This window comes from Euleptes europaea, chromosome 5, assembly GCF_029931775.1.
Source record: "Euleptes europaea isolate rEulEur1 chromosome 5, rEulEur1.hap1, whole genome shotgun sequence".
NCBI lineage: Eukaryota > Metazoa > Chordata > Lepidosauria > Squamata > Sphaerodactylidae > Euleptes > Euleptes europaea.
Window position 1 is genome coordinate 88,974,073 of NC_079316.1, and position 13,740 is coordinate 88,987,812.

At 44.8% G+C, this 13,740-nt stretch overlaps 1 protein-coding gene across 1 annotated transcript in view; it reads left to right on the forward strand.

The window, feature by feature from the left end:
• Positions 1–13,740, forward strand: part of ASCC1 (activating signal cointegrator 1 complex subunit 1) — a 98,091-nt gene that overhangs the window by 35,697 nt on the left and 48,654 nt on the right. Inside the window, exons 5-6 of the mRNA XM_056850001.1 lie at positions 5,645–5,781; positions 9,645–9,764. Coding sequence (XP_056705979.1) covers positions 5,645–5,781; positions 9,645–9,764 — 257 coding nt within the window. The remainder of the gene's footprint in view (positions 1–5,644; positions 5,782–9,644; positions 9,765–13,740) is intronic.

Consider the following 13,740-nt stretch of genomic DNA (forward strand, 5'->3'; position numbering starts at 1 on the left):
ATTTTATGAACAGATTGATGGAGTAGCTATGGGAAGTCCACTCAGTCCAGTAATAGCAAACTTTTACATGGAATATTTTGAAAAGACAGCATTAGAATCAGCACCTTACAAACCTACAGTCTGGTTCAGGTTCGTAGATGATACATTTACCATTTGGAGCCATGGTGAAGAAAAATTAATGGACTTTCTAAATCATCTTAATAATATCCATCCAAACATTCAGTTTACCATGGAAAAGGAAATTGAGGGTAAACTCCCATTTCTTGATACCCTTGTCATCCGTAAATCAAACCTTCAGTTAGGTCACAAGGTCTACCGGAAACCAACTCACACAGATCGCTACTTACACAAAAACTCCAACCACCACCCCCGACAGAAAAGAGGAATAATCAAAACATTAATGGACCGTGCAAGACGGATCTGTGAACCACAGTTTCTCAAGGAAGAAACTAACCATCTAAATCACGCACTGCTAGCAAACGGCTACTCCAAGAATGAAATCAGAAGGGCCATTGAACCAAACAAAAATCAGAAAACTCAAGAAAAACAGTCTCCCATAGGAAAGGTATTCTTGCCATTTATTGAAGGAGTCACTGATAGGATGGAGAAACTTTTGAAAAAACATAACCTACAAACAGTGTTTAAACCCACCAAGAAAATACAACAAATGCTACGATCAGCAAAAGACAAAAGAGACCCCCTCACCTCTGCAGGAGTATATCGTATACCTTGCAGCTGTGGAGAAGTTTACATCGGGACCACAAAACGCAGCATACAAACAAGGATAAAAGAACATGAAAGATACTGCAGACTTGGCCAACCTGAGAAATCAGCAGTGGCTGAACATGGACTGACACAAACAGGACACAGGGTCTTATTCCAAGACACTGAAAGACTGGACAGTTCTACCAACTATTTTGTCAGATTGCACAGAGAAGCCATTGAAATTCACAAACATCAGCACAACTTTAACAGAAAAGAGGAGAGTTTAAGAATGAATAAGGCTTGGCTTCCTGCCCTGAAAAACCTCCAGACAAAGACAACATTCAACAATAGCCATACAGATTAGTTTTGGATTACACACATTAACAGATCACTTCAGGATACAATGGTTCCATATTAACATACCATATCCTCATTAGCACATTATCTTGATACTTACAGGACAATACTTTTGCAGGACAATACTCAGCTCAAACCCAACCCCTTTCTGACTATATATTACTCTTTCTACACCCTTGACACTGAGAGACACTGTCCTTCAGTGTTACTACTCTGAAGATGCCTGCCACAGTTGCTGGCGAAACGTCAGGAAAGAAAATTCCAAGACCACGGTTACACAGCCCGGATAACCTACAAGAACCACATTAAATGGAGATTCAGTTGCTATTGTAATTAAGCAATATTTTTTACTGTACAGTTTCTTGTACAGCAGTTTGCTTGTGTGTAGGGTTGCCAGGTCCCTCTTTGCCACCGGCAGGAGGTTTTTGAGGCGGAGCCTGAGGAGGGCGGGGTTTGGGATGGGGAGGGACTTCAATGCCATAGAGTCCAAAAGCGGCCATTTTCTCCAGGTGAACTGAACTCTGTCAGCTGGAGATCAGTTGTAATAGCAGGAGATCTTCAGCTAGTACCTGGAAGTTGGCAACCCTACTTGTGTGGACCCTTGCAGTTACTCCAGAGACGGTTATCCCAGGAATATCTAGGAAAAGTTGAGTATAGGAATGCCTTTCAAATCAGAGGAGGCATGAATAAGTCTTCTTTTTGTTTAAGTTGTTCTATTTTGCAAGGTAGCAAATTGAATATGAAGTGCTGAAAGAGGAATGAATGAAGTGCAAGGAATCTGAACTGTCTATTTTGATTAATCATAGAATGATTGTTCTCTGAGCTTGACTACCCCAGGCTAATAGTATTCCAGTACTCTTCTCAGTGTGGTTACTCACAGTATCATCCAAAGCACAGTTATACCCTTCTAAGCCCATTAATTTCAATAGTTTAGAATGATGTAACTCTCCTTAATATGGCACCGTTAGCTTCACAAATTTGATTTGGTTCCAGCCTAACTCTGACTCTGGGTCATTACTCAAAATCACGTTAACTCCATTAATTATCTTACAGCAGCTCTTAAAACAGACCAGAATAGGGTTATTTGTTGCTTATCAGATGAATAGTACAATCCTACGCAGAGTTACTCCAGGCTAAGCCCATTGAAATCAATGGGCTTAGACTGCAGTAGCTCTTTTTAGGATTGAACTGGAAATCTGGCGGCCATTTGCTATGGATCTTTCTGTTAACATTAGGCAAAAGGGGTTCACAATAAAATATCCATGTAGAAGGATGGTTGTTGTAGCACTGAGACTTAGCTGTTTGTCAGCTATCCAAGGTTTTGTATGGTTTATACATAATCCAGAGCCTAGTGGACACTTGTGTGTGTTCCTTCCCATAGATATTGGATCTAACCATCCTCTAAGTATCCTTCCTCCAACTTAAGTGGCTCTTCCCGCAATAGGAGGGCCACTTTTTAAAGGAAGACTTCAAACTTGAGCCAAAATGCATGGTAGGGTATAAGTATTTTAACAAATGAATGGATAAATCAATAATTTTTGCTCAGTGGAGTGATAGGGTCAGGGTAGGATCCACCCCAAGAACTAGAAGCCCTTAGGCTCAAGATCTTTCTTTTCCAGATACTAAATTTGCTTTCTTTAAGAGCCGTTCTTGATATACAAGCTGGGTCGTTGTTGCCCATCGATTGTATCTGCTGCTGAATGCAGACTGAAAGGAGAAAGTCAAGGCAATTCAGTGGCGCCGCATTGTTTGCTAAATAGTACATCATGACCTTGAGACACAAGCTGGTGTCTTAAGTATCTAAGCAGTATCTAAGCAGAAGTACAATGCACAGCCTATAAAAGTTGGAGGTACAGTTATGCTGAGGGCTTTTGTGGGGGGAGCGCCAGGACTCTGATGCGTCATATGGATGAAATTGTACAAGATTCAAGTATCACTGGATATCTAAAAGGGACTAAAACATTCGTAGCAAGTGATCTGATATGCTATCCGTGCAATCCTGAAGGGGGAAGCTGGAGCTGCTGAAGAGGCAGCATGACCCCTATGTTGGCATAAGTGCCTCTTGCACCATACAAACTGGCATGGATGCCAGTGCAAGGGCACTTACATCAAGGTAGAGGCGCTGGTGCTGCCTCCCTGGCAGTATTTGTTCAGTGCAAGTGCTTGTACCGGCATCCAGGGGGGCATTCCCGGGGCATTCCCAGGGGTGGTGCTACCTTTAAGCAGCTTCCAAAGCCCTTTTGGGCCAGGAATGCCCCCTACGAATGGAGAGCCAGTGTGGTATAGTGGTTAAGAGCAGTGGTTTGGAGCAGTGGACTCTGATCTGGAGAACCAGGTTTGATTCCCCACTCCTCCATACGAGCGGCAGATGCTAAGCTGATGAACTGGATTTGTTTCCGCACTCCTCCACATGAAGCCAGCTGGGTTACCTTGGGCTAGTCACACTCTCTCAGCCCCACCTACCTCACAGGGTGTCTGTTGTGGGGAGGGGAAGGGAAGATGATTGTAAGCTGGTCTGATTCTTCCTTAAATGGTAGTGAAAGTCGACATATAAAAACCAACTCTTCTGCTGCTGCTGCTGCTGCTGGCATGGAGTTATGCCTGCTAAAAGGTAGGTGTAGCCCCGTGAAACTCTATGGAGAATTTCATGGGGCTTGGGGGGAAATCTATTTCTAATTCCCCGCTGCGCTTCAGTAAGCTTCTCTGGAGGCGGTGTGGTGACACTATCCCCGGGCACAGCATATTGGGCATCCCAAGGGTCTAAGGAAGGAATTCTAGATCTGCATACTGTTCCTGAAGTTTTGCCTCTCTCTGCAGCTTTCTCTCCGGCACAGATAGTCGAGCCCTTTCCTGGCACTGGCCAGCAGTAGGTGGGAAGCTGTCAGCATGCACAAGATGTCTTTGATTATTCCTGGAAAGCTGCAGAGGAGAAATTCAGCTTCTTCGGCTGATAGTAATTATGATTTGAATTCTGCTTTCCCAGCTTCTTCGGGATTCGAGTAGGCTGCCCGCCCTAAAAGCCGCTTATTTATCATGTTAATTTTCCCCCCATCAACATATCTGCAAACATTACAGAAATTAAAATGAACCACTGCCAACAGTTGGAACATTTCCAGCCCATCAAACCCCACCCCTTGGCATCTCCCCAGCTTCTGACACTACTTCGTTTGCCATGAACGAAATGATACTCAGCCAAGATTAAGAAAAACTCGTGAGAACAATAAACCATTCAGCACATCCTAAATACGATGGCATGCAGAGAGGAGTTCAGGAGCTTTTCTTTGGTTTGTTTTGGTAGCAGTTGGCAAAATGAATAGGATAACAGGGGAGGAATCAAATCTAGGGAGCTCTCAAGCTTTTGTTTTAGTTGCCTTGAGTATGCAAAAGTCAGGTAAGCGTTTACTTAATAAACAGATTTGTAATTCAGTCCTTTCTAGACCCATTGACATTAATGGACTTAAAAGGAGAAAACTGTGTCTCAGATTATACAGTTGTTCTCATTGGTACTGTGAAGGGGTGGGAAGTTGTAAATCATGGTGGCAGCAGCCTTCCAGTTCAATGGACATTGTTCTTGGTAGAGGACTCCAAGTTTATGTCTGTTAGGTCTTGGGAGTACAGAGCGTTAGAGGACATCCATTTTGTAAAATGGCCCTTTAATTTTTTAAGGCTGCTTCTTTCAAGATGACAGAGAAATCTAGAAAATGAGCAGTTGTTTCTAAATGCTTAGAAATAAGCGGGAGCCAGTCAAACTTCCAATAGATATCAACGCTACTCAGATTTACTTCTGCTCAGGATATATATGTGTGTGTAAAGACTCTTCGATTTTGATAAGCGGGTGTCCCCAGAGTGGTGGTGTTGCTTTTGCCACCAATCGGCCTGGCTGCCGTGTTTTATTAATGCTAACTGTGCATGCTCCTGGGTTAACAGCTGTCTGTTCTTTTTGAAGGGGTGGCATTGTATGTGCACAATACATGCATAGTACCATTAAATATGGCAGTTGATTGCCTGCTTTGTGGTTAGGTTTCCAGGTATCTGTGCCTCTCGACAACATCCCTAACAGTGCATTCCTGAAGTGGGGGCTGAAAGTGCTCTGGAGGTGGCGTGACCCCGCCGCCAGCGTAAGTGGCCTCTTATCACTGAATAAGAGGCACTTACACTGGCAGCGGGGGCACTTCTGTCGGCACCTGGGTGCCACGGAGCTGCATGCTGCTTCTCCAACGCCACAGTCTCTCCGGGCCCCAAATCCTGGAGGAAAAATGTGCCACTGGTGTGGAGGGGGGCATTCCCAGGGCGTTCCTGGGGCGGAGCTGACGGTAGTCAGCTTCCAAAGCCCCTCCAGCCCTGGAACGCCCCCTCCATGAATCAAGGCCAACCATGCCCCAAAGGCACTTTTAGAGCTGAAGAATGCCATTGATGCGCAGCTTCATAACTTCAGATATGAATGCTGGTCAAATGACCGTAATACATTGGAAATTGAAACTTCAGATATTTGGGTCCCAGGCCATGAAGGGCTTTTATAAACAACAGCAGGTGTTCTAAGCTGTGCTGTCGTCACCTGAACAGTTTTGAAACTCTCTTCCAGGACTGCGGTATCAGCAGCAGTCTGTTCCAAAACCCAGCAAAGCTCCACCTGACCATTGGGACCCTGGTGCTCCTGAATGAGCAGGAAATCCGGAAGGCGCAGGAGCTTCTGCAGAAGTGTAAAGAAGAGTTTGCTGAGTGAGTAAAGAATAGACATGATGCGATTGGGCTGAGATTTGGCCAACCACTGTAGCTATTGCAATGAGGAGACTGGCTCTAGCGCCGAGATAGCATAGAGCAGGGGTGGGGAACCTTTTTTCCACCAAGGGCCATTTGGATATTTATAACATCATTCGCGGGCCATACAAAATTATCAACTTAAAAATTAGCCGACCAAGCCCCAAGCAGGCAGCTGCCCCAGATGACCCCCTGGCGCGGGCAAGCAGGCAGGCATCCAACCGGCGGCGTACTCGCCCATCTGGTGGCACAGGGTGGTCTGTTGTACCAGCCGGGCGTAGCCGTCCAGCCACACGCCGGAGTTGCTCCTGCTCTGCATGGTCGGGGCCGGATTCTACAGCCGGCTCCTGCTACCTCCTCCTGCAGGGATAAAATGAGGACACACTGGCTAAGAACTCCCCTCCCCCTGCGCATTCTGGCCCTGCCCCCTTTAACCCCTCCATTGTCGCCACTTCCGCCCCCAGCCCTCTTGTGGTACAGAGGGAATACGTTTCTCCATGGCCTGGGTGGGAAAGGGTCAACACAGTTTCTTGGGCGGTCCTAGCAGGTCCCTAGCTAACGACTCTTCTGCAAGGGGGAAAAAAGGTTCTTTTTCTCAGCAAAACAAACTCACATCTGCCTTGAATAGAGGCTGTTCCTGTCCGCGAGAGGGGGCGGATCGCCAGTCTTAGATCCTTCTGAGCTAGAGATCTGCCAGGGCCCATGAAGGGCCAGACCAAATGATTTCACGGGCCTTAAACAGGCCCCAGGCCTGACGTTCCCCACCCCTGGCATAGAGGGAAGGAGTGTGTCTCAGTTTGCAGCGATCCAACAAGCCATGATTAGTAGTAAGCAAAACAAAACAAAACAAAACAAGGGCTTAATTGTATTTTCTTCTTCCTGCTGACCAACTAGGAATTTCTCTTTGCTTGTAATTTTATTCAAAAACAGTTCCACTCGTCATTTTTCTCTATAGTTGTGTTTGTATATGGGGGGGGGGATATTTTTTTCCCTAGAGAAACATGAAAGATGGGATTGCTTTAACACTTTTTAACTAGTTGGAGCCTTTGGTAAACTGCTCTTTTCCCTTCAGCCCTAAGATGCATTTCCAAAAAGGCATCCTGGGCAGAGAGCATTGAAGACCTGTGAACTGTATAAGTCAGGGGTGGGGAACATCAGGCCCGTGTCCGGTCGTGCCTCTTGGCTAAATGTTTGACCAAATATAGCAGGCTAATTTTTAAGTTGATAATTTTGTATGGCCCGCGAATGATGTTATAAATATCCAAATGGCCCTTGACAGAAAAAAGGTTCCCCACCCTTGGTACAAGAGAACAGCTGAGATCAGTGATTCCACAGTTTGTGAGTTGCCATAATCCACAATGCAAAATCATATTGCTTGATAGAATCTTGTGTCTGTTTTTCTTTTATCTGAGTTCTTTTTCTCCCAAGTATTAATTTCTGTTCCCTGTATTTTTGCAAAGACTTCCTAGTGTGGGGATTCCTACCTCAGAAGATAAGATGGGATGCGATGTATCCCTGCAGTACTGAAGGGTGTTTTTACCTGGGGTTGTGGGGAGCACACCAAAGCAGGAAGGCTTTTGTCACTGCTTTTGAGCACACCTGAAGCCCAATACAGTGTCCGAGAGACCCCTGGGACAGGGTTGGTGATGGGCACAAATTTTGGTCGGCTACCAAGACCAGCCAAAATATGAAGCTCTCTGGACTCATTGGTAGGTTTCATCTTTTGCGTGTGTCGACAGGGTGGAGGTGGTGGATGTTGAGAATAAGGCGGCACGGTAGACCTCAAACTGTGCTTATCGAGATTTTGTTCTGTCTCTTCCTTACTGAAAAATCCTTATACTGAAAAAATAACTGTAGGGCTCGTAAATTCTGTGGTTATTCATAGAATTGCATGTAGGTAAAATTTTCGGCCATTGTTTTAAAATGTGAAGCTTTCCATCTTTAATTATGTATGAAAGAGATTCTGCAGTTGCTCCTACTCTTTAACATTTATTTAGTGCCAGCTTTGTGCAGTGCATTATCTTGACGTGAGGCTGTTACTGCCGAGAAGCTTTGCAATCTGCATTAATAGCAGAGGGAGTTTAATTTTCCTCTGGGTCAGTGGGCCTCTCTGCTCACCCTACTGAAGAGCTGTCTTTCTTTTGGTTGTGTTAGCTTTGATGGAGCCGTTGATGTAGCCTGTGTCACTAACTACAAAAACAGCTGGCATATATTCGTCGTAAACCCTACAGTGGGGTATACGATGTTATTCTGGAGCCGCATAGCAGGAGGCGACACAGATGCCAGCTTGATCTCCTCGGCCTCCACAAGCCAGAGCCACCCTGGGGCCCAGGAACTGCCCTTTTCTGCTGTCGTGGTTCTTTCACGGTGCAATCCTGTGCAGAATTACTGCAGCCGAAGCCCACTGCTTGGACTGGAGTAACTGCATAGGATCGCACTGTCAGTGAAACTGTTATAGTTGGGAGCAGCAGTCTGAACAGCTCCTGTTTAGAAACGGCAAGCCCTCGAGGTCTTGCTTCCTGGCTGGGTGTTGCTGTGAAACTGCTCACGTAGCCTGAACAGCCCTCCACCGTCCAAGAGCCCTGTGGGGACCTCAGCCCCAGCAGCTTGCTCTTCCCATCCACAGCAGAATTGCTAAAAAGAACATAACAACTGAGTTAGTCTGTTACTGGACCCCATGTGTGTCTAAGGTTTGAGGGAGCTTAGTGAACCTGGAGGCATCTGTGTTGTGTTGTGTTGTGCTGTGTGAGTTGTCTTGCTCCAGATAGCTGAGAGCATAACAGAAGACTCAAACTACCTGTGTGAATCTCTGTTGTAGTGGTGAAGAGGAGGAGGAGGAGGAGGAGGAATATTTCTGGTAAAGTCACAAGACAGGGGCTGCTATGACTTAAGAAGCAGAAATCCTTTTCCCTACTAAGGCGTGTATATTTTCACCTGCTTTTTCTGGTATCTCTAGCCAGCCAAGCTCCATGGCTCATTATTTTCATTTTAGCTGACCCAGACCAAAGAAGAGCCTTTTTCTTAGCTCGTATGAATGCCTTTCCATCGAAGGTCTTACTAGGTAGATTCAATCACATTCCATATCAGGAGAGACTCTGCCCCTGTGGTTCAGGATCTCCAGTCTCACTTATGCATATTATGTTGGAATGTCGCCTGGGTGAGGGCCTTCGTAATGACTGTCTATTAGATTTGCTTGATACTGATTTAGTCAATAATAAAAGCCGAATGTTAACTGCTCTACTGTCTGATGTCAAACCTGAAACAACTGCAAAAATTTTGGTAATGTTACTGAGACGGGGATCTTTGAAGGCTGCCTAATATTTCAAGTTGCTGCTGTGATGTGGTTTATCTAGAGACTGGTCAATGATCATGATTATCATTGTTTATTATATCACAGTCTAGCTGGATGGTTAGATTATTTTAATCCTTTATTTTAACCTTTTGTTTAATCCCAAAATATGGTACATTTTATATATTTCATACTTAATTGTATTGTATACTCTGGTTTGTTCATCAGGGATTTGTGTGATCTGTTTTCAGTCGTGAGAATCTGTATGAGCTGTCTTTTGTACTATGCCTATTAAAGGTTATTGAATTGAATTGAATTGACTTAAGAAGCAGTGGGAACAATCACAAAACTGGACAATGAGAATTCAGTCTGTCTTCTAGGGTGGAAGCTGAATGGTATGCTGTTGGGAATATAAGTGGGAGAGGAACTGTGTTGGTTATCAGCTTAGCCATCTGCATCTGAGATCATGAAACACGCAATGGCTACTTAATATTAAATATGAACTAAATGTGGTGTTATTTTTCCTTTTATAAAGTGCAATTGCTGGAGGCAAACCGCTAACTGTGGAAGTAGCAGGTATCGAGTACATGAATGATGATCCAGCTATGATGGATGTTCTCTATGCAAAAGTCACCATGAAGGATGGATCCAACAAGTATGTTTCTTCTGTTTTTTCTGTGTTCATTTTCCCTCCATTGAAATATGAAATGATACTTGAATTAGGAGAATTAATGTAATGAAAAACCTCTCAATTTCAGAGTGTGATTGTTTCTGCCAAAGAACATGTTTCCAGACATCCAGGAGGTATTTCTATTTCTTTGTCAATAGAGATAGGTCTGTAATGAGTTTGCCCTTGAGTTGATAATGTGGTGTTACTGAAAGAGGGTAATTGCAGAGTATTCACTTCATACATTTCTGCTTAATTTTAGTGATTCCAAAACCCTGAAGGTATTTCCTCTCACCCTACCATCAATTTAAGGACCTGGTCAAAAAAATTAATTTTGTTAGCCGGTGTCCATGCAGTTGCTTGCTTAGCCACGCAGCTATTACAGCTAATTTTGTTCTGCCCTTTGCCTTGATTGCATTTATTTCTGCCAGAATGTACGTTTACTGTGTATTATACTTTGTGAAACCTGCAGAAGCATAAGGGCAGAAGCACTGTAAGGATCATGCAGCCAGCGCGAGAACCATCCCTTAGTCAGTTGAAGGATCAAGAATAGGCCATGAGATCATTGGGGAGGAGCCATGGCTCAGTGGTGGAGCATCTACTTGGCATGCAGAACATCCCGGGTTCAATCTCCAGCATCTTCAGTTAAAAGGTTCAGGCGGTAGGTGATGTGAAAGAAGAAGAAGAAGAGTTGGTTTTAATATGCCGGGTTTTTCTCCCACTTAAGGGAGAATCAAACCGGCTTACAGTCACCTTCTCCTCCCCACAACAGACACCCTAAGAGGTAGGTGGGGCTGACTAGCCCAAGGTCACCCAACTGGCTTTATGTGTAGGATTTGGGAAATTAATCCAGTTCACCAGATTAGCCTCTGCCGCTCATGTGGAAGAGTGGGGAATCAAACCCAGTTCTCCAGATCAGAGTCCACCGCTCAAAACCACCGCTCTTAACCACTACGCCACGCCTGAGATCTTGGAGAGCTACTGCCAGTCTGAATAGACAATGTTGACCTTGATGGCCAGAGGGCCTGATTTGGTATAAGGCAGCTTCATGTGTTGAACCCTCCTGAATCAGACAAAAGGGCCTCAAGCCCAACATTCTATGCTCTCCCTTCCCCACTTTCCCCTTTGAGCATGAATTCCCCACCTTTCCTTCAGTTGCCTTAACCAAAATGAAGGGACACAAGCCAGCTTTAATGGTGACTGATGTTAGCCAGGTGCCTACCCTAATTATGATTTGAAAGCAAGGTTTGAAGTAGGCTAGCAAGAGTTGTTTCACTAGGAACATGTAGTATTCAGTATCTACAGCAGAATTTGGCATCTAAATTCATTTCTGGAAAAGTACATTTTAACCTTTGCGAAAGCCATGTTGGATGTATGACACTATATAGGGAAAGCTGGGGAGCCAGAGAAGAACCGGGTAGAGTTTTCAGTGATAATCAGGGAAGGGTAGAGGTGTCCGTGCTCTGTGGTTAACTCTTTGCATGGTTACGTTCCCGTTCCAAATCATCCAGTTCAACTAATGTGAGTCTCCACATCTCCACCCAATCTCTTTATCCCCTTCAGCTACCTCAATTCTTTGCCAAAAATCTTTTTCCCCCCCCAGATCTGAACCTTGGAAGCAGAATAAGTCATGCAAAATTAATATATGCAAATCTGTCCTCTACTTGCATTGTATATAATTTAGCTTTTCTTAGTGCAGCTGCGGTTATTAGAGGCTTACATTATATTGATTCATGCTGCTTGCTGGTTTTCACCCTCTGCCTTGCTCGAAATCTGTAGGGAAATTTGTTGTAGTCCCTTCATGTCCCTTAGTGCTCTTGCTTCAAGACATGCCTTCTGACCGCTCCTGCTTGGTCAGAATCTGCCTTGGAAATCCAACAGATTTTCCATAAGATTACATAAATGGATGTCTTATGTTTTCGCCTGTAGTGTCAGGCCTGGGAGAAAAATCTGAGAAAAATTAATTGCTGATATCTGCCAAACTGTTTATTCCCCCCCCCCCAATTGAAATCTCAGATTCTGTGACCAGAATGAAGTCAACAGGTGTGTGGTCAGTGGTTAAGAGTGGTGTAGTGGTTAAGAGCGGTGGTTTGGAGTGGTAGACTCTGATCTGAAGAACTGGGTTTGATTCCCCGCTCCTTCACATGAGCGGCGGAAGCTAATCTGGTGAACTGGGTTTGTTTCCCCCCCTCCTACACACGAAGCCAGCTGGGTGACCTTGGGCTAGTCACACCTTCACAGCCCCACCTACCTCACAGGGTGTCTGTTGTGGGGAGGGGAGGGAAGGGAAGGCGATTGTGAGCCGGTTTGATTCTCCCTTAAGTGGCAGAGGAAGTCGGCATATAAAACCCAACTCTTCTTCTGCTTCTTCATTCAAGTAATTTGTACTAATTGTAATACTTGATGTTCCTGTCAGAAGAACTCTGCAGCAATAACTTATGTAATAAAAAGCAAGCCTTGGGAGGGCACAGAAGAGTGGGGTCTGGAGAAATAAGAAGCACTTTGGTGTACTGAAACTCCATCTCCTGACTGCTGAGTCTCTTTGAAATAGCTGAACCTTTGACAAACCCTGTCCACATTTTTTTCCAGGGTTCTGTATCCTCAGGGCCTGCATAATTATAAACGCTAAGGATGGAACAACACATTATGTTCCCAGGTTATTTTTCCTGGTCATTTTTTTTTAACATAATGCACTGCGGGGGCTTTTGGTTAATGGGAGAAATGACATGGTGGTGGGGGAAAGAGACAGCCCATTCCTGAAGGGGAGATATTCCCACAGTGGTTGAGAGTGGCGCAGCCATGCCGCCTCCTCAGAGGCTTCCTGGCCGCCGAAAATAAAACCAAACGATTAAAAAAATTAGAAAATAGGAAATTCCCCCATTGAAAGCAATGGGGCTACTTAGGAAGCTCCCTAAAGGCAGCCCTGCCCCCAGAGACATCCCAGGAATGCTCCCCCCTCACCGACGAGGGCTTTCCCTTCCGGGAATTTCCTGCCAATGTGGCTGCATTGATGGCGGAGGCTGGTGCAGCTCTGTGGCTTGCTGGCTTTGCCGTTTTTGCCCCCGGGATGGCGTAAGTGCCTATTATCTCAGGATAAATGGACACTTACACCGGCACGGGGTCATGCCGGCTCTTAAGGAGCTTCTCCCCCACCCCTTCAGGGTTGCAGCCTAACTCTTTCCCCCCTCTCTCTTTTTGTTATTGTTTTTTTGCTAAAAAATAAAAAAAAAATGCCAGCACCACCCTACTGTTTGTAACTCTGTTGGAGGAAAAAATAGTTATGCAGCTTGGGGGTAACAGTTTTTGGTGGGAAATGAAGGGAAATAATTAAATAGTCCTCTGGTTGCCAGTATTCCTCCTTAAATCACACCCCAGAGGTTGCGTTCTGTTACCCCCCCCCCCCAAAAAAAAAGTGCAGGGAAAAATAATCATGAAACAACATGTTATTCCACCCTGGCGTTCAAAGTATTCAGGAATTCCCACTAGGTCCTATTCTATGATTATGCGCATGTCTCAACTATGGTCCTATCTAGTAATGGTCACAAGCAAACAGCATTGAGATTATAATTCATTCATTCTAGAATACCAAATCATAATATGTGCGATAACAATTTTTTATTTGTGTTTCTATATTAATGCAATGTGCCACATTCAGGACCTCCCTGAAGTCTTTCTTCATAAGCCGTCTATGCTATATTACAAAAAGTGACTTTCTTTTTCTTCACTGTCAGTCCCAAAAAGTGCCCAGTTAACTGAATATGGCAATGTGAGAGGCAGATGTCCTTCCTAGTTTTTGTGTGCTCCTGAATAGCTGATTCTGTGAAGCAGAAGAGTTAGGTTTCCCTCTGTTGCTTTGGCGATGTAGGCGATCCTCTCTGTTTTTGATTTAGACTGGGCGGGGGGGGGGGAGAGAGAGAGGGAGAAAGAGACAAGGTTGTGCTTGGGTGACTCCTGCGTAGCAAAG